Genomic DNA, 27861 nt, shown 5'->3' with positions numbered 1-27861 from the left:
AAATATCTACACATAAAGTCGAGATTATATGCCATGATAATTAAAAAAAAATACGATACTTCTTAACATCGGTACTAATGTAAAACATAAAAATGATAAACTTGCATATATTACTGACCACCATATTTTGGCAGTCAAAGTATTTCGCGCTAACGATATTTTGTAGTCGATATTCAGTTATCAAATTGTCAATTGAGATTGCACATTTATTATTTTTTAAATGAGAAAAAAGATAAAACGGCAATGTTACATAAACTGCTTCTTCATTCTGCTAAGGTCGTTCATTTTCAAATGAAACCCACACTACATACACCCAGACGTCTCCTTTTGAAAGTCACTCAGTGGTGTATTTATTTTCTGGGACAGTTTTTCCAATATTTCGGATTTTGCTCTATATTGCTTCTGAGTGCTTGAACCCACATTTAATTGACATAGCTTCAGGGGGCTGCCGTTCTTTATAATGAAGAAATCATAAAGAAAATGTATCAAAAACAGTGAATGGCCTATCAAAAGTGCAGTACTTGTAAGAAAGGTTATGTAATTGGTTCAAACATATAAGTTTAGAGTGAGGCTAAAAGATCTGTGGTATGTTTCAGATGAAGTGTGAAAGGTGGCCATTGGGGTTCTGAGCGTTCTAGAGCAGTGATACTCTAGGTGTGCCCAGGGACCGCATGTCTGCCCGCCTAATGTTTACATTCGCCCCCCCCAGGCCAACAGCAGCACTGGGCTCCTGTATGTTAAACAGGCAAGAATATTCGAAGTTGAAGAAAGGAAGTAACTAGCGTGACTTTCGCTGCTTAACTTTAGAACATATTAATTTTAAAGACATATTGAAGCAAACATAAAAATATGCATTTCAGTGTATTGAGAAGTATTTTTAAAGTGATATTTTTTCAAACATGAATTTAGAAACATCCATGCTTCCTCCCACCCTGACAACAATGCCAGTAGTGGAACAACAGGCAAGTCATTTGTTATGTGCACCCTTTAGGTAGGCTGAGCAGCTATTATACATGGATAGTTTATTAAATCAAACACAGGGGAAGGTTTTATATATCCCACATCCTGAACCCCCGTGTTCCACAGTGCTCTTATAAGTGATAACAAAGAAAAAGAAGTGAAATAAAACTAGCGCCTAGGATCACGCACTTTGGTCAAGTTGGGAAATCGGGATTGATCCCAAGTTTTGTAGTTTCACATTGTGCTTCGCTTCCCCTACATCCACTTTTCTAACCCCCAAAACCGCCTCCCTGCTAGCATCAATGCGTCCGTTGGTCACAACCCATACCAATTTTTTTTGCCCCTGGGAAAATGTTTGCAACTAGGAGTGAAAACAGATGAGCAGAAATGACAAGAGGCACAATACCTTGGAGCCAAGAACATGAGCTGAGAACATGAATCCAGGCCCGGGGAAGATGTTGCGGGCAAATTAAACCTGGGTGAAATTTTAATTACACCAGAGAAATTTTAAAATCCTGAATTTCCCTTACACATTTTTTTTTCTCAAAATTATTAAATTTTCCATACTTTTTCTCAGCAGAAAATGTGTTCAGGCAACAGATACCGCGCCAAGAGAAAAGTTGTGCCCCACCAGTCCCCGATTGTATCGTGAATTACTTTTTTTTTAAAAAAAGAAGTTACACGTATGTCAACATTTGTTAAATTAAAAAAAATAGTGGTTATTACCTAACCACATTTTGCACTATGAGCCGAATTTTCGCAATATTTTGTGAGGAAAACTAATGTAGTTTTGCACTCCCCTAACTCAAATGAATGTTAAAGAACAACCCACGACCCATGAAAGATGAGCTAGTCGTCTTGCCCCGCTCGTTTAGCGAATAGAAAGTACCGACAGTATATGTCGTTGCCATCAGTCTCCCAGCCTAACACAGGACGACGGGCTGAAGCTTGCACCGGACACGCCATTCCAGGCCTAATCCTTGCATTGAGCTGCGAAGCGGGCACCTGTAAACGTAGATTGACATTTTGAAAGGATAAACTAGGGCCCTGCGTGTCTCAGTCTACGCGCTGTGAACTCAGCTGGACATAAGTGCATCAAGCCTCTCATGTGTTTACCGATCCATTTTCGCATTGTAGAAGGCATGCTTGCCCCCTCCGTGCTGCAGGTGGGAAACACGTTTCTCAAAGCGAGGCCGTGCAATTTGCCCTTTGTGTGTAGCATTTTTTTTTATACCTTCATCAAGATTTTTCGCAGCACCTTTGCAAGGAACATTAAGTGTGTGAGTGGGACGATCCTTAAAATGATTTTTTGTTGGTTTATATATTCCAGGGTTAAATGTTTTCTGCACAACCTGCATATTGTCCCTAAGATGGTTTGTAGGAAGTGTGTGGCTACATAGAATGTTTTACACTGAAAGCTCCCTGTAAATATTATGTACTCACAAAATCAGATACGAAAATAAGAGGGAAATTGCATAAATTATGATCGTAGTTTCCATGGCAAACACACAGCCCAACTTCTGGGTTTACCCTTAAGCTAAGCTCCATTAAACTATTCATGCTGGTCTGTCGTGTTCATTTTCGTGTAGCATGGGTGAATAATGCTCATCTTGTATCAGGGAGGAAGCTCGAGTAAACATTTAAAACGTTTGCATAATCCACCAGCATTGTGAACTAATGTCGTAGGTCACGCTGTGCTCTGTTCCTTGCAGGGAAATCTGATCTGTAGCAGGATTTGGCGGCTTCGGTAAATGTTCCGAATCTGACTGCCTTCTCGGATTCAGTGAACAGTTCTGCGCAAATTGCTTTAATTGCCCACTGTTGCATAAGCCGACCTCCAGCAGGTGCTGCGCTTGATTAAATAACGACTTATTTGTTAAATAACTTAGTGCCACCGCAAGAGGAGGCATTTCCAGCAGATATCACCCCTTTTATTCTTGTCGGAACCATTCGTTTTGCTCCATGTTACTTTTAACTGCTTTTGTGAATTGGACCAAAATCATCTAAAACAGGAATCAAATGGGAATGGTGAGGGAATATTCATGTACAATGACTACAAATAGGAGGTTCGTTTAGTCATAGGCAATTGGACTTTTCGGGGCTAATTCAAAACAACTTTTATGAGCTCGGTAAGGGGCAGTCCTCTAGTGCTACTTCACATTATGCCGTTTTGGTTTGGCCCCTTATACGTTTCTCTTCGCTTTTTAAGGGCAACTGGTGGTCAAGTGGGAGATGGAAAATCTGTTTTGATCACATATACAATGTGGAGGGGGAGCCTCAACGCTCAAGCTTTAAGAGGGCTAAAGTCTGTGAAATCCGTTTCCAAACAGATAAATAGCATAGTGCCAGGGTAAAAAATGCGAACAGTGGTTAGCGCTAACTGATCGAAGGCTTATTTACTGAGATATTCAGTTCTAGGACTGATGCCTGCATTATGGCTGTTAATATACACACATTTTCTATACAGCTTTTTGTCAGAAACTGTGATAATGTAACAAAACAAAAAAATGCAATTTTACAGACATGAGGATAGTGTCCAGAAAGTAGTATTGGAACGTCGTTGGCCTTTTGGGACTGAACAGTCGTGGCAGAAGCATGTATCTGCTGCTTCCCGACCACTAGTTCTTTTATTTACCACCAGAGAGGCTCCTTACCTATTTGCTTTCATTCTGTTGACTTTCCTTTCTGTGCACTACTAGCATAGTTCCTGCATTTCTCAAATCGAATCTTTGCTTTTGACTCTTTTTTTCACTTCTATTCCAATGGGAACAGATGACCCCATCATGTTTGATGTCTCTGGCATTGTAATGAAAAATCCTAATTTATAGTGACATCGGATTTTAAATTACAATTTTGAAAATGCCACTTTTAGAAAGTTGCAAAAAGAACAGCTGATGGACGGAATGCTGAGCAATGCAAACATTTACCCCCAGTCACAAAGATCTAGGTTTAATCCATAATTTTTTTGCTCACCATGCCACCCCAGTTTAGACCCAGCCATATGCAAATTAGTCTTGACCCTGTTCCCCGTGGGAACAGTCCAGCCCGAAGTGCCAAGTCAGGTCCTCCCTGGACCGGAAACAAGCATCCTAGGACCAGTTTCAGGGTATCATAGTGAGCAAAAGAAGATGGATTAAACCCAGATCTGTGACTGGGGTGATTGTTTGCACTGTTCAGCACTCGTCCCATCACCCTTTTGTGTTGCTACTTTTAGAAAGTTGGCATTTTCTGGTCTTAGCCATTTGGTGCTTACCGACTTGTTGGTGTAGCTGACAGTTGAGCTTTGTGTATTCAATTCCTAGACAGACACACAATGGGGAGCTTAGGTGTAACTGATGGGCCATCACTGGCAGAATGGGATGGAGGAGCAGGAACTTTGTACATTCCCTTTAAGTTAAGTCTGACTGCCCTGTGCCAAGCTACCAGAGGGTTGAGTACAGGTTAATTTAGGGTTGGCTTATGCCTCACCCTGACAGGGTTTGTGGTTGCTGGTTGACCCGGGCTCACGCCTCAATCATCCAGCAACCCAATTTCTCACACACAGCTGATAGGAAAACGAAACAGGGAAGTTCAATGTATGAATCCAGCATCTGCTTGTTATGTGTTGGAGAATGGAGATGCCGTCTGTTGGTAGGCTGTTCTCCTTCTCAAGTGGGTCTTCGGTAATTAAACCTGCTTCAGACCTGCTGTCCTCGTTTTATGCTTAAATTACTTAAGGTTCATGAATCGTTTTAGTCATTCAGTAACGTATTACAAAGTAATATCTGCAACTGTAGCCACAGCAGAGCCACTCAAAGACCGACATACTGACATTTGGCAACTGTGTCTTCAGGCTCGCATTTCCTATTACCAATTTAGAGGATGGCTAGAGATCTTTTTTTTTTTTTTAATCACTATTGTCTTTCTAGATTTCAGCTTTACATTCTTGGGAGGTAACATCATCAGAGAACTATTTGTTGCATTTGTATTTGAAATGCTTAACAATAGTAAGTGGCACAGGTGATTCTATCTCATAATACAGCAGGGCTGTAACTATCTAATAATTCATTTACATAATCTGTGATATCAGTATTATTGGAGATGTTAGATAAGATAAGATTCCAGTCTGTGACTTGGTAGACTGATCGATCTCCTGTAAGATACCTCATTTGTAATGCATTATTTAATTGGGATGGAACACATATGAATGTTCATCGGTACTATTCTGTGATCCTACCAACCCATTTATATATGTGTTAAACAGTGGAGTGGTGTGCAATTATGGATAACTATGCAATGTTTTGTCTTTTTTATGTGTAGGAGATTGAGACTTCATGCAGGTTAATGTAGTTGAGTAGTTCCTTTAGAGCTGTAGCCTATGTAGTAGACGCTTTTATTGCAATCAGAGTTCAAGTCCCCTAAGTAGAGGCTTTCGCAATTCAACAGTTGCTGATCTGTCAAGTTCTCTATCAATTTTACAATTAATATTTTGTCTGATCTTGGTTGAAAATTAAATTGGGTTAATTAATGTAGCAATATATATCAGCTTTCATGGCCTATCATTAAATATTGATGAAAGCTGAATATATATATATATATATATATATATATATATATATATATATATATATATATATATATCCAAACAGCAATCTCCAAATGACGGGAGCCCCCATCCCTGCAGGGCGGCTTTGATATGGGTTTTGGAGCGTCCCATAATTCAAATCACACACAAGAAAAAGTATCAAAGCCCAACTCGATGAAATACTGGCATTTATTGTAATCAATAGCGCAGTTTTCTTGGCAGTCTTTTCTGACTGACGCGTTTCGGCTTTGCAGCCTTGTTCACAGGTGAGCAGAATCAAGTGCAAATTGGTATGTGCCTTAAATCATCATAAAACACGTGACCAGATGGAAAATCCTTCTATTCCCATAATGCACCAGTAATGTCAATACAATATAGCATTCTGTAATGTCTTTTCAAATATTGCTTAATAGCGTCTTGGCATCACAGTATAAATATTTCAACCGAGTGCATGTTTCTTCCAGTAAACTATTGTATTGACATTACTGGTGCATTATGGGAATAGAAGGATTTTCCATCTGGTCACGTGTTTTATGATGATTTAAGGCACATACCAATTTGCACTTGATTCTGCTCACCTGTGAACAAGGCTGCAAAGCCGAAACGCGTCAGGACAGAAAAGACTGCCAAGAAAACTGCGCTATTGATTTCAATAAATGCCAGTATTTCATCGAGTTGGGCTTTGATACTTTTTCTTGTGTGTGATTTGAATTATGGGACGCTCCAAAACCCATATCAAAGCCGCCCTGCAGGGATGGGGGCTCCCGTCATTTGGAGATTGCTGTTTGGATTTTGTTTGGGGAGCATGTCCTGCTTGCCTACGTGTTACACAAAAGGATTATCCTGTTATTTCAGCACGGAGGTGAGAAAGGGAGACTGGGGAAGATTTACTCCCTCTGCCAACTCTGACTTACTTGTATTTTTTAAAAGAGATATGGATTTATTCTTGGCAATAGTGAAATCGAGCAAGACTGGCAATATATTTACGTAGCCTTCATTCTGAAATAATATTCGTGACTGTTTTACTGGAAGAAACATGCACTCGGTTGAAATATTTATACTGTGATGCCAAGACGCTATTAAGCAATATTTGAAAAGACATTACAGAATGCTATATTGTATTGACATTACTGGTGCATTATGGGAATAGAAGGATTTTCCATCTGGTCACGTGTTTTATGATGATTTAAGGCACATACCAATTTGCACTTGATTCTGCTCACCTGTGAACAAGGCTGCAAAGCCGAAACGCGTCAGGACAGAAAAGACTGCCAAGAAAACTGCGCTATTGATTACAATAAATGCCAGTATTTCATCGAGTTGGGCTTTGATACTTTTTCTTGTGTGTGATATATATATATATATATATATATATATATATACATACATACATATATATCAGCGTTCATGCCCTGTATACTACATATTGATTTTCATTTGCACTATAGGTTTATTTCAAGGACCCAGGTAGACTTAGCATAGGGAAGCCAAGCGAGAGAGACACCTTGTACTGGCATAGCGTTTTCAAGTGTTGTGGATATAATAAGCATTGGCAAAGCCAGTCTGAGAGCAGTTGGCATTGTCAATGTGTTTAAGGCATGTGTTATGGATTGGAGTGGATATATGTGGTGTGAAATTGAAATATATGTAGTGTACATAAGTGGCATGGTGTGGAGTGTAATGTAGATTTTCCTAGTAGATTATGACGGAAAGTCTTAATTTTATTAAAGATACAGAGGCGAGTATTATGCTTCTCTTACTTGCTTTAATCTCAATAGCAGCAGTCAAGAAAACTACAACTCCCAAATGGCTTAGAACAGCAAAAGCCAATGGGAGTGAAAAACGTAATAACAGATGCACCAATCACAATCATGACAGCTATGCATACATCACACTTGACTGCGACCAGCCCTCTTTCTTGATGCGAGAAGGCTAGGAGTTACGAGAAAACAATGGAAAAATGGCAAAAATTATAGCAATTGCTAAAGTCAGGGAACAAAAGTCCTGGATCAATGCTAGGCAAAACCGTATTGAAGCAGGAATCCGGAGAGGAGAAGAAGGGATACTTCGGAAAGAAACTGGACGTCCGGTCGATGTGATGGCATCCGACAAATACTTCTGTTGATCAGGTAGAGGCTTGAGCTGGAGTGGAAGTAGCTGCAACGGAGGGAAGAAACAAGACAAATCAGAAATATCTCCTTGTTGAGGCGGGATAATACTCGCCTCCGTATCTTTAATAAAATTAAGACTTTCCGTCATAATCTACTAGGAAAATCTACATTTTATGGCAAGAACGGAGGCTCATATTATGCTATTTTAAAGCATATTAATCACTATTGAAGTAGCCGGGTGCACTGGTTTACAATAAAACGTCCTAAATACATTATCATTGGACAAATCAGCTGATCTCAGAATGTCCTCTAACCTGGATCCAACCCAGAAAGCCTTGGAAGCCATAGCACCCCTGACTGAGTGAGCTCCAAATATGAAAGTATCGATACCCGCCAGGGACATAACCCAACAAACCCATCTGGCTAGAGTTGCAGCGGCCACCGGATTATGTGGTCTTTGGAAAGAGATTAGTAGTTGGGAAACGGAGGACTTTCTGAGATTGGCTGTCCGTTCTTCATAACATTTGAGCCATTGCCCCACACAGAGCTTAGGTTGATCTGGAAAATATGGATAAAAGACTGTACGTAAATTGTTTTTTGTGCTTTTATTAATGGAAAATAGTACCCCTGTGGGGGCAAATTGCCGAGAAGTAACATCAAGTGCTCTAACGTCAGATAATCGCTTAATAGAGACTAAACAAAGCAACATAGTAAGTTTCGCTGAAAGCATCTTCAAAGACAAATCAGCATTGTCCTGCCAGGAAAGGAACAAATTCAAAACCAAATTGACATCCCATAACTTTGAATATGTAGGTAATGGAGGAACTGAAAATCTTACTCCCTTCAACAGACGACAGAGTAGGGGGTGTTCTCCTACCAGTTTGCCATTGACGTGTTTGTGATGCATGGAAATAGCAGACCTATATAAGTTAATTGTTCTATAAGACTTACCTGCACTAGCTTGTGCCGCCAGAAAATTAATTACATAATTTATATCTGCTGAAAGGGGATTGAGGTCCCTTCCCATACACCAGCTAGACCAAAGGGACCAGGCGGAAGAATATGCTTTCCTGGTACCGGGGGCCCATGCCTTATTGATGAAATCAGTAGCTTCTTCCGAAATTGGAATGGTAGATGAGGTATTCCTGATACCTTCCAAGCTGACAGGGTGAGCGTATTGTTGAGCACCAAGGGATGGGGATTCCCAAAGGGATCTAGCAGAAGGGATGGAAAAGAGGGTAGTAGAGAGGGAAAATCGATCGCCAATTCCAGAAGGGGGGGAAACCAAATCTGGGATTGCCAAAAGGGTACTACGAGAACCAGAGTTGCTCTCTGGCGCCTGACTTGGGCCAGAATTCTGGTAATCATAATAAAAGGAGGAAAGGCGTAGTTGGTCGATTGGGACCAATCCTGAAGAAAAGCATCTGAAGCCAATGCTGAAGGATCCGGGCGCCAACTGAAGAAGAGAGGAAGTTGGGCGTTGAGGCAGGAGGCGAACAGGTCTATATGGAAGGGACCCCACTTGTGGAGGATAGATTGAAAAGTTGAGGGGTGAAGTTTCCAATCGCTGTAGTCTCTGAGGAAGCGGGAATGCCAGTCTGCTGTCTGATTGAGGGAGCCGGGAAGATATTCCGCAGTGAGCGAAAGCTGGTTGCTCAAGCAATATTCCCACAGGCTTTTTGCCAAGTCTGCCAACGGCTTCGATCCGGTTCCTCCCAGATGGTTTATGTATCGGACAGCCGAAACATTGTCCATACGGAGGAGGATGGTACACTGAACCCTGCCTTTTGCCAGACTCTTTATTGCAAAGGAACCTGCAAGCATCTCTAAATAATTGATGTGCAATCTGGACTCCCGTAACGACCATGTACCGCCAGTCGAGATTGGTCCACAGCGGGCACCCCAGCCCGTCAGGCTTGCATCGGATTCTAACACAAGATCTGGGGCTGATGGAAAGATAGTTCTGACATTCCAGGCATCTAAATGGTCTATCTACCATTGGAGTTCGAGGCGGGATTCCTGATCCATAAAGACCATGTCTGAATAAGCTAGACCTTTCCTGAGATTACGGATTTTTAGTCTTTGAAGAGCCCGATAATGTAATGGGCCGGGAAATATGGCCTGAATTGAAGAGGATAAGAGGCCCACAACACTGGCTAGGGATCTTAGGGAAATCTGGGTTTTCCGAAGCGTTCTCCGAATCTCTGACTTGATGGAGTTCACTTTTTGAAGAGGAAGATGCAGAGTAGAGGAAGAGGAATCTATCTCGAAACCCAAAAATTGAATTCTTTGGGAAGGAATCATGCTTGATTTCTCTTCGTTCACTAGAAAACCCAGTTGGGAGAGAAGAGAACAAGTTAGTTGTAGATGAGAAAGAAGAGTCTCGCGATTCTGATGTAAGATGAGAATATCGTCGAGATAAATCAGCAGTCTGATGCCCAAAGATCTGAGATGTGCCGTCACTGGTTTCATCAGCTTTGTGAAGCACCAGGGTGCTGACGAGAGACCGAACGGCAGGGAAGAAAACTGATAAGTCAGACCGAGCCACTGAAACTGAAGGTATTTGCGGTGACCTTTGTGAATGGGAACTGAGAGGTATGCATCTTGCAGATCTAATTGGACCATGAAGTCGAGCGGAGGAGAATATCCCATAAGTGAAGAATTGTCTCCATTTTGAAATGTCGGTAGACGACAAACTGGTTGAAATACTTTAAATTTATGAATGGTCTGAATTTTTTGTTTTTCTTCTGGACTAGGAATAACGAACTGAGGAAACCTGAGGGATCTGGAGCTGAGATTTGGATGGCGTTTTTGGAAAGGAGAGACTTTACCTCTTCTGAAATAAGAAGAGACATTTCCGTCGAGAAAATTGGCGGAGGAGGGAAATAAACTTGGAGAGGTTGCGCATAGAATTCTATTTGGTATCCCTGAATAGTGTTTAGAACCCATGGATTGGTAGTTAAAGAGCGCCATTTTTGAAGGAAAGAACTGAGTCTGCCCCCAATTGGAGGAGGACCAGAGGAAAGGCTTACCTTGGGTTTTGGTGGATCTGAATCCCCGTTGTCCACGGCCCCTGTAGCCTCTGCCTCTCTGGGGGTAAAACTGGGGCTTGTATGATTGGTATCCGTAATTAGAATACGCGAATGAGGAGCCTCTGAATCCTTGCGGATGAGTGAAACGGCTGGTAGAGCGTCTCCTGCCTGTACCGGCCCTGGTGAAAACCCGTTGATTAAACACTTTTTTGATATTCTGCTGAGCCTTATCAATAGAGGAAAAAGTTGCCACAAACTTTCCTAAATCCTTGATAAACGAGTCCCCGAAGAGACAGCCTTCCGCTTTGACTCCAGGATCCATGGACGCCAAATTAGAGAGTTTGGGATCCAACTTAAGTAGCAATCCCTTCCTTCTTTCATGTGTAATGGCTGCATTCGCATTGCCCAACAAACAGAAAGCTCTCTGAGTCCAGAGGGAGAGTTCTGAAGGGTCAATATCAGCATTGTCTGTTTTGGCTGATTCTGCCAGATCCAAAATACGAGCCAAAGGCCCCACCAAATCCAGGAGTTTATCCTGGCAATTCGACCAGGCTTTATCTACCCCTTTACGGGGTCCTTGCAAAATTTTGAAAAGAACGTCAAGAGTGATTCGTCAATCACTGGGGTGGTAGTGATATTGGAAGAGAGAGAGGGTCTGGGGCATTCAGACCTTAACTTAGCTCTCGTGTGTTTATCCAGGGGAAGCATTAACCTGGAAGCAATGTACTGTCCAACGTGACTCGCAGGAAACCACTCAATAGAGTTAGGATGGTGGAGGTAAGAGGGATCGAACATGGGGTTACCTTCAGAGTCTAAAATAATTTTTGCAGAAAAAGGAGTAGAAATTTCAAGTTTAGGCTTTTTAGGGGAAGAAACCTGTGAGAGCGAGCCCCATACGTCAGAATCATCGTCATCCTCATCAATCTCCCCGATGTCCTCATCGGTATCTGAAATATGAGTGATTATCACTTGTTTTGGCGCTGGACCAGTATTTTTTATTTTAGACTTACGCTTTCCGGAAGCGTTAATAATATTCCCCTCCTTTGAAGGAGGCCTGGGAGGCATATCATCCTCAGTCAGGGGTGAAGAAGCTTCACCAACCAAAGCGCCATCTTTTTGTTTTACCAAATCCTTATTTTTTCTCTTTCTGCTATCCCCCGCAGACTGGGACAAAAAGGATTGGAAAACCATATTTTGCACTGAACTTTCAAAGTTCTTTGACATTTTACTCATGGAGGCTGACACAGCCTTAGTCACAGCCTCGTTAATAAAGGCTCCAATATCATTACTGGTAGAAAAATCGGAAAAAGAGTTTTGCCCTTCCATATTATAAAGAAAAAACCAGGATAGCAAGGGTTAAAATTGTGTAAAGCTGAAGGAGAGGATAAAACACGCCCAAAAGGCGTGGCCCAGCAGGAAACCCGAGAGGAGAGAGAAAACCGGAAACCTCACAGTTTGTAACGCGAGGTCCGGCACAAGGAATGGCAAGCTGGCACCGAAAACGGAGAGAATTTATGGCCTGGAGCGGTAATCAGATAAGCGCCAAGCCGCGCTGTGGAACGGACGCTCTTCAATTGAAGCGCGTCCGTTAGAACGTTGGAGGTAGAAACCCTGCCTCAGACGCGCTCGAGCGCATCGTGCAAAACCGGGCCCTGGGACCGGAATGAAGCCTCGCGTGCTGCGCGCCGCGAAAACGCCCAAATTCAACCACTGATACGCGCCCAACTATAAACCACAAAAGGCATATAAACAAGAGGTACAGTAAACATGCATTAAATATAAACATATAACAGTGAAAAATAACGTGACTTATCTTGACTGCGAGCAGCAAGAAAGAGGGCTGGTCGCAGTCAAGTGTGATGTATGCATAGCTGTCATGATTGTGATTGGTGCATCTGTTATTACGTTTTTCGCTCCCATTGGCTTTTGTTGTTCTAAGCCATTTGGGAGTTGTAGTTTTCTTGACTGCTGCTATTGAGATTAAAGCAAGTAAGAGAAGCATAATATGAGCCTCCGTTCTTGCCATAAAATTATGTTGCATTGTATGGGCTTACGTGGGGTGGTATTGTGTAGTATGAGGTGTAATTATGTGGCATGATGTTGAATTATAACGTGGCTTGAAATTATATGGTGTGGAGTTGACTTATGTGGATGAGAGTGGAATTGTTTTTAGAATTGAATGGAATTGTGACTTGAATGCAGTGAAAGCATGTGGAGTTGGATTGTGTGTCATGGAGTGTAATTATGTAGAGTGGTATTGTGTGGCATGGCTTTTGAATTACGTGGCATGATGTGGAATTCTGTGGTGTGGATTGGCTGTATGTGGTGGTTAGTGGAATTATGTGGTTTGGTGTGGCATTATGTGTTGAGTTGAATTCTGTGGGTAGAATTGTGTGGTGTTGAGTGGAATTATGTTGAGTGCAATGAACTATGTGGCATGATGTTTACTGTATTTATGTGGAATGTTGCTATGTGACGTGGAGTAGAATTATGTGGTGTGGAGTTAATTATGTTAAGTTGAATTATGTGGTGTTGAGTGGTATTATGTTGTATCATATAGAACTGCATGGTATTGAATTATGTGGTGTGGAAGTGTGTGAAATGATGTAGTATAGTGTGGCGTGGAAGTATGTTGAGTGGAGTTATGTGGCTTGGTGCAGAGTTGAATTTTGTGGAGTGTAATTAGGTGTTTTGGAGCTGAGTGGACATACGTGAAATGGAAGTATGTGCCATGGAGTGTAATTATGTGCCATGGAGTGGAATGATATGAAGTTGACTTATGAGATGTGTTTTGTAGTGTAGTGGAATTATGTGGTGTGGATTTGTTGTAGAATTGTGTTGCACTTAATTTTGAAGCGTTATGTTAAAATTGGTGAGTTGAATTATGTATTGTATATTTTTGTGGTATGGATTATGGTTGAATTATGTGTAGTGACATTGTGTGTCGTGGAGTGGAATTACACGGAGTGGGCAGGGTGGCGGGTGGAAGAATAAGAAAGAGGGATGAAGCAGGAGGCAATGGATTCAAGTGCAAGCTTCCCAGTGCCAAAATATATACCCTTAAACTTGTTTATCGGATATCTGCACACAAGTCAGGGGAGAGGATGTGGCATAATGGCCAAAGCTGTCGACTTTGGAGGTGGGGAACCTGTTTCGATCCTGGGCACCAGCTCAACATCATGTGACTCTGGGCAAATCACTTAATCTTCCATGGCTACACAAAACGAAGTTATCAGGCCGAGAGCCTGATATTGTTTGCCCAATATCAAAGCGCTAGATAGGTATTTGTAACTTTTTTGTCGCAACAGCTTGCATGTTGCTTTTGTTATATTTTTCATCTGGTTCAATAGAAAAACGTTAAGATTATACAACTAAATTGAACATGTCATGTATGTATTTGTTGACATATTTCTCCATAATACAGTTCGGATTTACGGAGAAGGCAGAGCGTCCCAGTGCGAAAATAAATAATGGTAGCAATCGCACTGGGAAGCTCTGCCTTTGGGGACTTCAAACACAAAAGCAAGATCTGCAGTCTTATATCTGCAAGTAAGCCAAGGGGAGAAGATATGGCGTAACACCCAGAGCTACTAAACTTGGAGCTAGAGCACCAATAAGTCCTTGTGCAATGACCTCCAACACCTTTGGGTTAGGTTTGCGCATTGTGAAAGCTGCAACAAAAGTCAGAGGTTGGGACCAAGGCATCAGGCCTTCTGGCTCTTCTATTGTGCTAGGTGGGAGCATGGCAATGAGAGGGAAGAGGAACAAGCAATCGGAGACAACAGGAGTGACAGAGCCAGCTACGAAATATACACTCTGTAGAGTGGCTCAAGAAAGACAAAAATAGCTCCCAAAAGTGTAATCAGTATAAGGACATAAGTACTAGGGCCATACTCAGTACATGGTCACATTGAAGAAAAGGAAAGTGCTAACCAGCAGGAAGCAAGCAATTGAGAGTGGACTTGAAGCCATCCAATGGTAAATATTAGCCCTCCAAGCCCACTAACAGTAAACATGTCTTGAAGAGACCGCCTATGCGATGTCTGGCCAAGACCTGAAAAGGAAAGCTGTCACATACAGTGCCTCAAAAGCATTATTGTGATGGTGTCAGGGAAACACCAGCTGGGTGTCCTATGATTAAGTGTCCGTGCCTACAGGCCTCATTTAAAGTGTGATGCCATATTTAAAGATCACCCCCATCAAGGCAAGGGATTTTAACAGAACGGGTTTCCACCAAATCACAGCAGAAGTAATTCCAGCAAAAAACAATGCTTGGCGATCCACCATACCTATGTCACAACAGTACTTTTTTTTTAACCCCTGGTCGACATTTTGTTTCATTATACAAACCCCAAGAGAGAGAATTTGTTTCTGTAAAACAAAATAGCCATCTGCCTGGCTTGCTGGGAGGCCCAATGTGCCAGATAATTGTCCTTTACTGTGTAGAATCGCCATGCCTGATTTGTCAATTCCAAGAAGGTAAAAAGTTGCAGAATGCTCACTGTTCAGTCCAGCCCTTTCAACTTGTAGTTTGTGGCAGATGGATCCCAGCAATGGGTTTGTAATGGTGTAGCAAGCCGAACGTCAGACGAGGGTGGGTCGGAGGTGATGAAGCCTTTCAATTTTTGGTGGGTTTCCTAGTTCATCTGCACCTTAAAAGAAGCCTTCAGTCTACAAAACATTTGCCCGTACCTTACTTTTTATCAGTTAATACTGTATTGTGCTTTTTGACTCTTACATCCCCTACCAGATTGGGAAGATTAAGCATCGGTCTCAGTCAAGCTTTATAAAAGAGAGCCAAGGCTACCTAACAAAGCTTTTATTCATCTTAGTGAATATTTAATTTAGGGTGCCAAGAAAGCTCTTCCAGTGCTCCAAAAGCCACTAGTATTTCGTCTTCCTTACAAACATCTCAATATTTGACCTAGTCTTTTCAGCAGGCGTGCATTTTTATCTCAATCTGCATTAGACTGCTATTTGAATTAGTAAACGATTGTACTGTTCAAAGGTTACTAGTGCCAGTTGTCATGCTAATGTTAAACGGACGCCACAAATGTCAAGACCATTTAAGATGAGACTTGCAGGTATTTGGTAAATTGAGATTCTTCCTACTGTTAGTATGTTGGGGCAAATTGAGTAAAATGTAACTTAAATAGTCATCCACAGAGGAAGACATTGTGATGTTGACAACATTGTATCGAATTGATTGTGAGTGAGGATCATTGGACAGCATCTAGAAGTTCAAAAATGTTTATAAAATACAAGACGACACATTTAGCAAAGACATGTTTTATATTCTGTCTTAAAAATAATGTTCACTGCTATATTTTAGCTAGTTTGACAGAAGTAGACAATTAATTAATTCCTGTTTTCGAGTACATTTACGTATTTTTGTTCTGTAGAAGCTTTTTTTATTTATTTTTTTATTCCGGTTGCAAAACCTAAGTTGATAAGCTTTTGCACATCAATTTCCAAAGACTTGCTAAGTCTATTTTATGGTATGCTACAGATATTTTTTGCGGGGTACTCCACTTTTAGGAGAATACAATGAATTGCAAGGCTAGATGAAACGAAAAAAACGAGACAATATGGTGTAACTGAAGAGAAGAACGTGTGAAAGGAATTATGACAGTGGTGCGGATAGTTAATTGTTGACTTCTTCCTCCGGTTTGCATAATTCTGATTCTTCCCACACAGAAGTAGGGCACTCTATACCCCTGATGTCACTTTAATCATAAAAAATGTTGCAGAAACGCTAGTGACTAATATTGATTGAATAATGTTCCACTTCATCCATTTTTCGGTTAACAAATAGTTTGTTCTGAATTATTTTAGCTTTGGCAGGGGATAACGTGTTTTTTTTTTTTTTTTCATACCGTAGGCCCAATTCTTTACAAACCTCCGCCCTCTAGTCTAGTAGTCCTAAACCTGTGTTTGGAGTGAACATTAAACTTTTTGGAATTCACAAAGAATTCAGTGTGTATTCCAAAAGCATTTTTACATATTTAAATGTAGTAAGTGTACGTTTGCCAAAATAACAGTGTGATGCCCAAGTGCAATTGCACTCGCAAAATGTTTGTCTGTGCTTTTCCGTGGAGAAAATATCTTACCAATTTTTTGAGTGTTCCTTTACCGTCCATAACCCTAACTTTTGCAGAACTTAGCTGTGGACCCTATTCAGGGTGGGAATGCGACTGTCTGATACTGGGGAATACCCACAAACCTGTAGCCACAAGCTTCACAGTTTCTGGGAGGTCACTTGCTTTGGTAGTCGTACCCATCAGGGAATGCACAGAAGCCCCCTCCCACCCCCCCCCCGCCCGCCCCCAGCCCCTCCTGCCCGTGAGATAGTCCATTCATGAGCCTGGAGTCACCTAAAACGTAAGTTTGCACATGTGAAATGTGGTATATTTACCCACATAATTTCAACCTATGTGCACAAAAAATCTTTCTGAAACTTAACCTAGCTAGGCAAAGTGTAATTACTCAATTGTTTGTAAAACACTTCCTAAAGATTTCCTTGACCATTTTGGATGTACTGTGCCACATTATTGCCATGCACAGAATTCTTAAACTTATTGTCTATATTACATTTTTCAGTACATCGTTGTGAGTTCAGGTGTTCTATAGAACCGCATGTTGTTCTGAAGTGAAGTAATAAATCATTGCCACACATTCTTCTTCGTGATGTCCATGCAGAGTTTCTCATTTGTTGATTTTCAATGTGTTGATTAGTTATTTTATATCCCCACAGAAAGCAACTGGTAAGGGCGTGTGCCACGTTCGAGTCGTCGTGAAGGGTCTGGGACCTGGTCGAATGGTAAGTAGTTGTGCTTTATATGGCATTCATGCAACTCGCAGCCGTAACATAAAGGCGTTTGCTGATTATTGTGTATTGTATCTTACTTGTTTGACAGGCCATCATTTGCACTGCTGTGCACTTGACTGAAACGCAAGTCATCCTGCGTTTCGGTTATTAATGCTTTTTGGGCAAGGTCTAAAATGCTATTTTAGTTGAACAGCTTGCACTGAGGAATTAACGTTAGTTCCCCAAATCCTATCAGACCTTTAACTGGAAACAGGTATTTCGCTTAAAGCCGCCCTACTTTCGGGAACTCCCTATACAAAACCAGTCTGTGCCCTAAACTTTAAAACTCGTTCTTTCTTGTAACGTGAGTCAAAAGAGCACTCGATAGCTGCTGTTGAACGCTTTAAAACGCAACACAGTACTAATTGTGTTACAGTAGAGCCAGTTATGACTGTATGACTTTCAAGTGGGTCCATGTTGTGGAATGACACACCACAATAGATAATGCGTTGTGCTTAAAGGACATTCATACATATTTCTGGTTGCATTTTTATTTAATATCGTATGCACTAAAACATATGTATAAACATATGCACAGGTGTTTTGCACTGTTTACAAGCAGGTTGAGTCACCTTGAAATCAAATTGGCTTGCACCAAGATTCAAGTTTTTCATGAATCGGAACAAATACAGTAAACGTTTGAACAGTTGGCTGGATTATGACTCACTAGGCGTAAGCATACATAAATATCATGTATGTACTTATGGCGCAGACGTTTTGAAGAGGCTTTATGGTGCATTAACTGTAATTCATGTGATTACCATATCAGTCCAGCAAAGGTTTTTTTTGTTGCTTTAGATTTCCCTCTCCTCATTATCTTTCTGATGAATTGAACGCATGTGATCTATGAAATTCTAAGAATCCGACTGAAGCTTGTATAGATGCTTAAAATAAACTAAAAGGAATAACACAAAGCAAATAGGTTCAAATCTCTTTCTTTTATGTCGGACAGGCTTGCTAAAATGTCAAGTGTTTGTGAAGGTAAAGGGCTAATGGCTCCTACTGAAACGATTTCTAATGCAGTATTTTTTTACATTCTTTTCGATGTGCGAAGCACAATACAGTATAATACAATACATCTCCCTCAAATCGCGGGGATCAAGGCTCAAAAATAATTTTTTTGTTACTGTATTTCAGAGATCCCTGCTTGTAATTTTGCTCCGTACAAGTGGGTCGGTCTGTTTGGCCCAGCAGCAGGCACACTAGTTACTCGCATAGCTGGTATACTGTAGAGACTCACATTTTTTGTAACTAGTTCAAGTGCCCCACAGCTCTGCCCCGCCTCCAGTGCATCGCATCAATAAGAAATATATACGAAGCTGGCTGAGTGGCATCATGTCAAAGTTCAATTACAAATGCCGCTATCGCAGCAGGGCAGTATAGACATTTAAACTCCTAGCTATATGTGGGGGCAGCGTTCCCTTAGAGTACCCTTAAGCACTCACTCTACCTCTCACTAGCGGCTCAAACACCTTAGTGGGTAACATCCCGTCTCATCAGTGCATCCTGAGGGTGGGAGCCCTAGTAAGGCGGCTACTATTGGTGGTAGATCAGTAAATGGTGAGGCAAACATTTATCTTGCAAGCATATATGGGGCCACTCCAAGCTGGTACAAGGCAAGTGACAGTATTTTGGGACAGCCACTTGCCAGAAAATACTCGTTTCACCCACACAACGAATTGGAATGTCTGGACTCAGCAACTCTTCTCTGACCTATGTAACTCAAGAGGATGGACTGATTGCTCGACAAAGAGAGCATCAATAACTGCTGGGCAGTGAATGAAAGAGGCCTGATTTTTTTGGGCCATCCACCCCGTGAATTGCCTCAAATCTTTTCCTTTCTTTCAGTCTACGGCATTGGGTGCACCTCTTCCGTGGATACAGTTTCCCCCCTGCCATCCATGGCAGGCATTTAATGGCAAGTTTGTCCTGTGGATCGTATCCACAACTGCTCTCTTCAGAGACTAGCTTTCAAAGCAACTAACTCCTACTGGAAAGGTCCATGCAGTCACATTCCAATACACACACGGCCAGACAGTTAAACAACAGAAGCTCCTACCAGTCATTCCATAAACCCATGGGCACCTGGGCACCTAGCCTGCCCCTTACATGTGGCTTCCAGTTCCTGCTTGTTCCAGCCTGAGCCAGTGACACTGCTGCTCGGGTTTCACCCCTTTAGGTTTTCCCACTCACCACTCTTTCCGCTAACAGAAGCCCCACCCACTCCAAGGCCTACATAATGCTGGCTGCAGCGACAGTGCCAAAGGCCTGCCAAAGGCAAGCCAATGTGCAGCTGTTGCATAGGCTCTCATTATTCTAATGAGACTACTGGATTTTGAGCGGCAGAATCACCTGCAGTGTGGGAGACTGATCCTGACCCACTACAGGTGACACCTGTCGCTCCAATTCGGGTTCTGCTCCGGCTAACTAGCAGTGCCTCATCTTCACCCAAGGGCGGGATGATTGGGCAGCCGAGCGCATGACATAATTGATTTCTCAGGGAAACCGTGGTCACTCAGGTCTCATCCGTTTCTCTCAGTTACATTAGTCTCACATACACAATGACAAAACAGAGGCAGTATATAGTTCAATAAGATTTTAATGAAGCGACTGCATCTTAAATAGCAAAGCACGTGCTGCAATAACCAGGACGATACAGCATGACAAGATAAAAATGGTGACAAGGAGAGTAAAGCATAGAAACAACAGTACCATATTGTCACTAGAGTCAACAGACCAATTCCTACCTAGGCTATAATGGAGCACAGCGTGTTAAGCTCTAATTCTGCCCTTCAGGTTCCCCTGGGAAGACATCATCCCCCATACCTGAGCAAAGGACTGAAGTCTGCATAAGCAGCTGTAGGGAAGCGTTCAGCAGTCAGCATACAGTTGTGGTTCTCTGGCTGTAATCTCGCTCTAACATGTAAGGGACAGGGAAGTGTTTTTATAATAAAAGCATCTGATGTTCTGAGAAAATGTCCCTATGTAAGGATGTGTGTTTTTCTATGAATCTCAGAGACAAAACTTTTACCATGTTCACCGGCAACCTATCTTACTGCAGCCTTGAAAGAAGCACAGAGTGAGCAAGAATGTCATGTTTGAGAATGTAGTGCTGGCCTAGGCAAAAAAAAGCTAGATAGAGAGAAATAAAACAAGACCACAAAAGTGGCTATTGTAAGAATAATGAAGCATAGCTGAATAAAATATATCTAGGTTAAAGTGCACAGCAGCAGGCCTAGTGTGCTAAAATAACATGCATGGAGCTATAACTAAAATGGCTACACAACACAGCCATCCCTGCCCTGACCCACCTATCACCAGAAACCCCAGCACTACCACCCTGCGAACATGCACTATTGCCGAGCTCTACACCCTCAACCCAGACTCTACAAAAAACACTATCACCACACCGACCTACGCTCCACTGTAGGCCCTTTTCACTGCACCCACTGTGATTTCACATGCCACAGCATACACACCAGCCCACCGACCAGCCCTGCCCCGAACACCAACTTGCATGCACCCTTCTCAACATACGGTCACTGTGCAAACACACCACTGAGATTTGGGGCCTCATCTTCACCCACACATCAGACTTCCTCTTCCTTACTAAAACCTGTCTCAACCCCACTTCCACACCTGATATCACAACCGCATTACCCAACCATGACCGCACCAACAAGCCTGGTGTAGGGATCGCCTTTATACACAAGGATCCATCCAATGCACCACCACAAATGACAACTGCACCTCAGCCAGGGAACACCTCAACTTCCAACTTCAAACAGACAGCAAAATCACCATAAGGTGCACCCTCACCTACCATCCTCCAGGACCACGTCCAGCCTTTTGCAACTTCACCACAGACTTCATCGCCACTCTCACCATAGACTCCAACAATTGCATTTTCCTTGGTGATGTCAACTTCCATCTCGATGAGGGCAATGGCATCAGCACTACCAATCCCCTCAATAGATTGAACAACATTGGACTCTCCCAACTTGTCTACGACCCAACGCACACCACAGGCCATAAACTAGACACCATCTTCATCTCCAGTGACCACAACAGCACCACCACACCATAGAACTCACCTGGACTGATTACTCCATGATCCAATTCAGCATTACCAGCTCACGGACCTCTGCTCCCAGTCTGCCCAAAGCCCTCTACTGCAGCTGGAGCAAAGTCTCAAAGGACACATGGATCAGCGCCCTCAACACCACCCTCCCCATCTCCTCCATCAGCTGAGACCAGAACATCAGGAACTTCAATGATTGGAACATCAACTGCACTGATGGTGTTGCTCATATCGGCAACAACACTAACATAAGGTCCACCAAACAGGCTTGTTGGTATTCTGCAGATCTCAGAACCGCTAAATGACACTGTAAACAACTAAAAAGGAGATGGCGTACGAGCAAGGACACGACCGACAAGACCGCCTTCAAGACAGCCCTCAATCTCTACCACAGACAATTGAGAGGATTGAAGAAAAAGGCCTTTGCATCATACATTGAATCAAGCTCCAATAACTTCAGAGAATTCTCCAACCCCTCAGTTACAACAAACAACATTACCCCACCCAGGAATTCTGCAACAACCTTGCAAACTTCTTCCACAACAAGATCGCTAACATCTACAAAAACCTCAAACCCCAGCCCAAAGTCACAGACTTCTTCAAGCAACACAACAACCCCGCTACCACAACAGACATCGGAATAACCAAATGGAGCCACAAAGGACACTGCCTCCATCATGAACTCGGTCCACTCAGGGGCCTCAAACGACTCATGCCCTCACTACATCTTCATCTTGGGCGATGCCAGAATCATCCACTTGCTCACTACTTTGATCAACACCTCAGTTGCTACAGCCACCTTCCCAGTGCTTCAGCCGCAGTCCTCAGTTATGGACTTTCTGGTTATGGCACCAGTCCCGGGGGGCACCCAATTACTTGTTGAGTCATCCGGCAATATCGAGAGGGGGCTGGAGTCCAAGCTTTTAAAGGAGACAGGGCTACTCTTGGTCAAAATGCTGGAGAGGCCTCTTAGGAGGAGACTCTTCTCAGCGCCTCCTGGATGGTGGAGTAAGTGGAATGCAGCCTTGCTTAGTTTCCCAGAACCTTGGTGGCCGAAAGCCGATACCTTCTCCACAGGTCAGTGGTGGGCATGCTGCGGCAGTTGTCCAGATGGACCAGTAAAATAGGCGGGGCCCAAAGGGAGGGACACTCACTGGGTCACAATCCCAGTAGATAATGGAAGTTCCCATTTCTGGTCCCTCTGAGTTCAACAGGGGGAAGGCTTTCTGAAAGGAGAGAGGCACCTTAGGACTTCAAGTTGCCTGGCCACTGAAGCAATGACCTTAGCTCCCTGATAGAAGGCATTGGGGTGCTTAAGCTTTCAGAGGATCCTCCTGACCCGGGGGATATGTTTTTTTCACTCACTGATGGCTCTGTCTCCTTCAGCTTCAACCCTAGCAATCTGGATGACAAACTACACTCATCCACCTCGGGATTGCTCAAGCAGGGCATTAGATGTACCAATTGCTACGGTTAGGCAAGCAGAACAACAGAAGAAATTAAGGGATTGCAGCCTGATGGGGCCAACTGAAGAAAATAATGGATCTCAAGCTGCCCTGGCTCTGAACCGGGAGTATTCCACTACCCAACAGGTAATACTGAAGTCCAGTGCCAGCAACCGGTATTGCCACAATCCCACCCCCGTAGAAGGCAAGCAGCCTACCCTTGTAGAAGGAATAGAAGAGCCCTTACTGAGGTTTATCTATAATTCATTACCGTAGCCGCAGGGCTCGGCTTGCCACAAAAAAGCTGCAAGGGTTGATTAGGAAAGTCAACAAAGCGTGTTTGAAGATTGGTGAGAGGATATTCTCAGTAGAAGAACATGTTGCACTATTGGAAACTGATCTGGGAGCACTTGGAGGCCAGGCTGAATTTCATGAGTCCCAGATAGCTCATATACTTTGGAAAATTGAGGATTTTGAAAACAGACAGAGGCGGAGTAACCTGAGGTGTCTGGGGCTTGTGAAGGTATGGAAGGCCGTGACATTAGGGCTTTTATGCTGAAACTCTTCAAGGGGGCCTTTCTGGAGTTGACCTCCTGGAACTGGGACAGAGAGGTACAAAGAGTGCACCGTTTCCCACTGATGCTCAAGAAACAAGGACAAGTATGAGAGGAAAATGCTGATAGGCCTAGAGCCATCATAATGTATTTTGGGTATTATCTACTTAGACAAGAAATCTATGAAAAGGCTCATCCCAACTCTATACGCAACTGCAGTGATCAGACCTTTATTGTGCGGACAGACTTTTGCCATGTCGCAGTTGAGTGGAGTTGGAGGCTCAGACGGCTTATTAAATCCTTTCAGGCTCTTGGTGGAGAAGCATTCTTAATTAATCCTGTATGCGTGAAGCTCAACTTTAAGTGCAAGACTTACGTTTACGTCTGAGGTCAAAGCTAAAGAATTCTTGAATGACTTGTCAACTGGATCTAAGAACCCTACTGGCTAGGCCTTTATTTTTGGATTATTCATTAATCAGGCAGCTTTGATGGATTTTAATGCACATATTGGAGTGGTGGTGGTTCATTGGGGTGAATGGGGCTAAGTGTCTGCCTGTAATACTTGAAGTGGGATGTTTCTTGATTACGTTATCTTTGCATAATAATTAGCTGTGTGTCTTTGCGTTCTTACTTTTATTATGTATTTAGCTGGGTAATCTGTGGGGGAGGGCACTGAAGGTGAGCTCAGGAGCCATTGCTCAAACCTTGAGCGGTTTGATTGCCTCAGGTTTTTGGATGGGGAGGGTGCGTATTGGGTGGTGAAGGGGATGGGGGAAGGACTGTGTTGGACCTGGCCCTTTTTGCAGGGTCATCCCTAAATGTATTGCCTCCTTCATCCTATTTTCTCTGGTTTTAGGACTCTGGGCACTTTACCACTACTGACCAGTGTTAAAGTGCAAGTGCTCTCTGTCTAAATTAGGTTGGTGATTGGTCTTCTCCATGATTGGCATATTCGATTTACTGGTAAGTCCCTAGTAAGGTGCACTAGAGGTGCCCAGGGCCTGTAAATCAAATATTAGTGGTCTTGCATCACTGATTGTGCCACCCACATGAGTAGTCCTGTAAACATGTCTCAGACCTGCCACTGCAGTGTCTGTGTGTGCAGTTTTAAACTGCCAGTTCAACCTGGTAAGTGCACCCACTTGCCAGGCCCAAACCTCCCCTTTTACTACATGTACGTCACCCCATAGGTAGCTCCAAGGCAGCCCCGTGGGCAGGGTGCAGTGTATTTGAAAGGTAGGCCATGTACTACTGTGTTTTACATTCCCATTGAGAGAAGATAGAGATGTGGTGTTTAGGGTCTCTGAACTCACAATTTAAAAATACATCTTTAAGTGAAGTTGTTTTTTGAATTGTAAGTTTGAAAATGGCACTTTTAGAAAGTGGGCATTTTCTTGCTTAACCATCCTGTTCCTTTGTCTGGCTGCTAAATGCACGTCTGGGTCAGACTGACAGTTGGGCTGTTTGTGAATTTACTCTAGACAGTCACTTAAAGGGAGCTGACTTGTGTCCTGCATATCCTGATGGGTATCCAGGTCTTCCTGGGCTAAAGTGGAGGGAGGAGCTGACAATTGCACCTGAATTGGGCTGTGCCTGTCCTAACACAGAGCAGTCTTCTACCCCCGGAGTGTGTCTGGGGACAGGACAGGAAGAGGCAGGGTCTTGTGCACTACAAAGACTTTCGTTTGAAGTTTGCCTACGTCAAAGGCAGAAATGTTGATAAGTATTGGACTGCTGACCGCACAACTTCAGAACACTTCTAGACTGAGGACCATTCCCTGAACCGAAGCAAAACTCAGTTGGTGATTGATAGACATATTCAGTCAATTGACTCACATATTGTGGAGTATGCTGTGTACCTGAGCATTAATATTGTGGCGGATGTGGATCAGATAGCGGAATCTAAATTATCCCTGGTTATTAGGAAAGCAACAAGGGATTTACGGAGGATGAACAATTTGCATCTGTCTATCGTGGGCTGCTGTAATGTTATAAAAACGTTATTTATTCTCTAGTTTATAAGGGAAATCCCTCTCAAGTTTGGGGACCAATAGTTTAAAATAATGGACAATATGGCTTGTAGATTTATTTGGTCACATGCCAAAATCAGAAGGGCTTTCAAATTGTTGACACTTGCTAGGGATAGAGGGGGGCTGGGCCGTCCAGAATTTTAAACTTTACCTGTGGGTGACCTCACAGGAAACATGTCGGGCTGGTTGAGCAGGAGGAAACTTTCCCCCTACATGTGAGTAATTGATTGGGGATGTGACAGTGGGTTGCTATTTAAAGCTTGTCATGCCCAGTTACTACAAGAAAGTCCGGTTTAAGACCCTACAGTTCGAGATCTGGGTAGCCTTGAGGAAAAAAATGGGTCTTGGTAGGTTTAACGTTTATACCCCTTTGCAAAGAAACCCAGCACTCCCCCAAAATGTTCATGATTCTTGAGCGCTTGGCTTGGAGGGTCTGGAACAAAAAAGTTTAGGGATCCTTTTTGCAGTAGAAGGAATAGTTTTTGAGGAATTATGAACCAATTTTGAGATCAGTCAGAAATAATTTTTTACATACTTGTAGGTCTGCAATTTCCTTTTCAGGAAAGGAGGGGCTCCAAGGGGTTCTGCCAACGTGGCTGTAAGGGATATGTTAGAGAGTATTTCAGGCTATACAATTAGCCTAATTTATGGCATTTTGAGCTCCCTCTCACATGATGATCTTGAGAGGATAAAGGCAGAAGAAGCTGAGCTCCTTAGACTGTAGTTTTATTTGAGTCTCTGGAGCTAGGGCAAACTCTGCAGTGCTCAGCTGGCTTGCAGGTGCAGCATTTTTTATCTAAATGCCGGTGAAAAGCACCAAATGAGGGTCAGGGTCTTATTTTGGCATTTACTGCCCAAGTTGTCAAAATCTAGAGGCGAATTTGATTCATATGTTCAGTAGCTGACCTGCATTAGACGCTGTTAAACTGGAGATTACTAGATTTTTTGTAACTACCTTAAAGCTTAATGTTACTCTAATCCCCTGGTTTATGCTATTGGGTGTACATAGGGATGTGGTGCCCAGTTCAGGCCAGCTGTTTGTTTTTGTAGCCATGGCAGTGGTTCACATTTGAATTGCATCAGCTTGGCTCGATTCACAAACCTGACATTTCATTAGTGGCAAGGGCGATTGTTTGCAATGTATAGTCTAGAAAGCTGCTTGTATGCACGTAAAGGCAAAAAAGCCAGGAAGAAGGGGAAACGGATCTATGCACCTTTTCAAGTCTGGGCGGGTCCCCAGCAGTCTGATTAGCTGATTTAAAGGGTCAGTTGCCATGGTTATAGGTCATAAGTCAGGTTAAACACCCTGCCCGCCCCAGGCCGTTAGCCCCTCCTAGCTTGGCATTGTAGAATGGGGAGCAACATACGGTGTAACTTGAAAAGCTTTTCACTTTATTGCTTGAATTGTACTCTGTTTTTCTTCCTTTTTGTTGGTTTTGAGTTATCTTGGGGGCAGACTGTATTCTCTAGGTCATATATTGTACTAATTCTTCTTCCTTTTTCCCATTGGATACTAATTTTCTAATAGAGGATCCTGAGACTTGGTTGTAAGCCTACTTTGCAATCTGCATTCGATTGCTACTTTATCTTGTTTTATGAATTTTGATCCATGTATTTCATAATATGCATCAATCAGATATCCTATTGAGCCCAGTTTCGCTTCCTCGACGTGGGAATGATGCTGTTGTAATAGAAAAGTACGCTTAGCACTTTATCGCTTGACTTTGCATGTCATTTTTTTTTTTTTTTTTAAATACATTAGCCGATTCTTAGTAATACTGGGGTCGAGCTTTCTCTTTCAGGCTCTGAAACCCATTTGGAATATCAACATTGTAACATGGGAGCTCCAGAGGCAGATATCTTGGGTCATTGCTCAATACATACTGTGATTGTTTTGTTTGTAAATGGCACTTTATTTAGGCTTTTTTTTTCCGAATGGACCCATGATCAAAGTATTAAATGTCATGAATTTGCTTTTTAACGTTTTTTTTTTTTCACTGTCTCTATCATCTTAATGTCAGGTTGTATTCTTTTTTCAATCTCCTCGTGTGTAATGAAAAAAATTTGCAAAAAAAAAATTCTGTGCTTAGCCCTTCCCTCTTCAACACATATGACACCACTAACCCAGCATCGCCAAAACCCACGCACGCAACATCATATCCTGTGACAATGACACACAACTCATCTCCTCCCTCTCCGAACACACCACAAACATC

The 27861-nt window shown here is 42.7% G+C and overlaps 1 protein-coding gene across 2 annotated transcripts in view; it reads left to right on the top strand.

Annotated features, from left to right (window-relative positions):
* MRPS11 (mitochondrial ribosomal protein S11) overlaps positions 1–27861 on the top strand; it is a 157901-nt gene that overhangs the window by 127289 nt on the left and 2751 nt on the right. For both annotated transcript variants that reach the window (XM_069222724.1, XM_069222722.1), the window contains one exon: positions 17422–17487. In XM_069222724.1, the coding sequence (XP_069078825.1) occupies positions 17422–17487 (66 nt within the window). The remainder of the gene's footprint in view (positions 1–17421; positions 17488–27861) is intronic.

This window comes from Pleurodeles waltl, chromosome 3_1 (genome assembly GCF_031143425.1).
Source record: "Pleurodeles waltl isolate 20211129_DDA chromosome 3_1, aPleWal1.hap1.20221129, whole genome shotgun sequence".
NCBI classification, from domain to species: domain Eukaryota; kingdom Metazoa; phylum Chordata; class Amphibia; order Caudata; family Salamandridae; genus Pleurodeles; species Pleurodeles waltl.
This window is presented reverse-complemented; position numbering and strand designations above follow the sequence as displayed.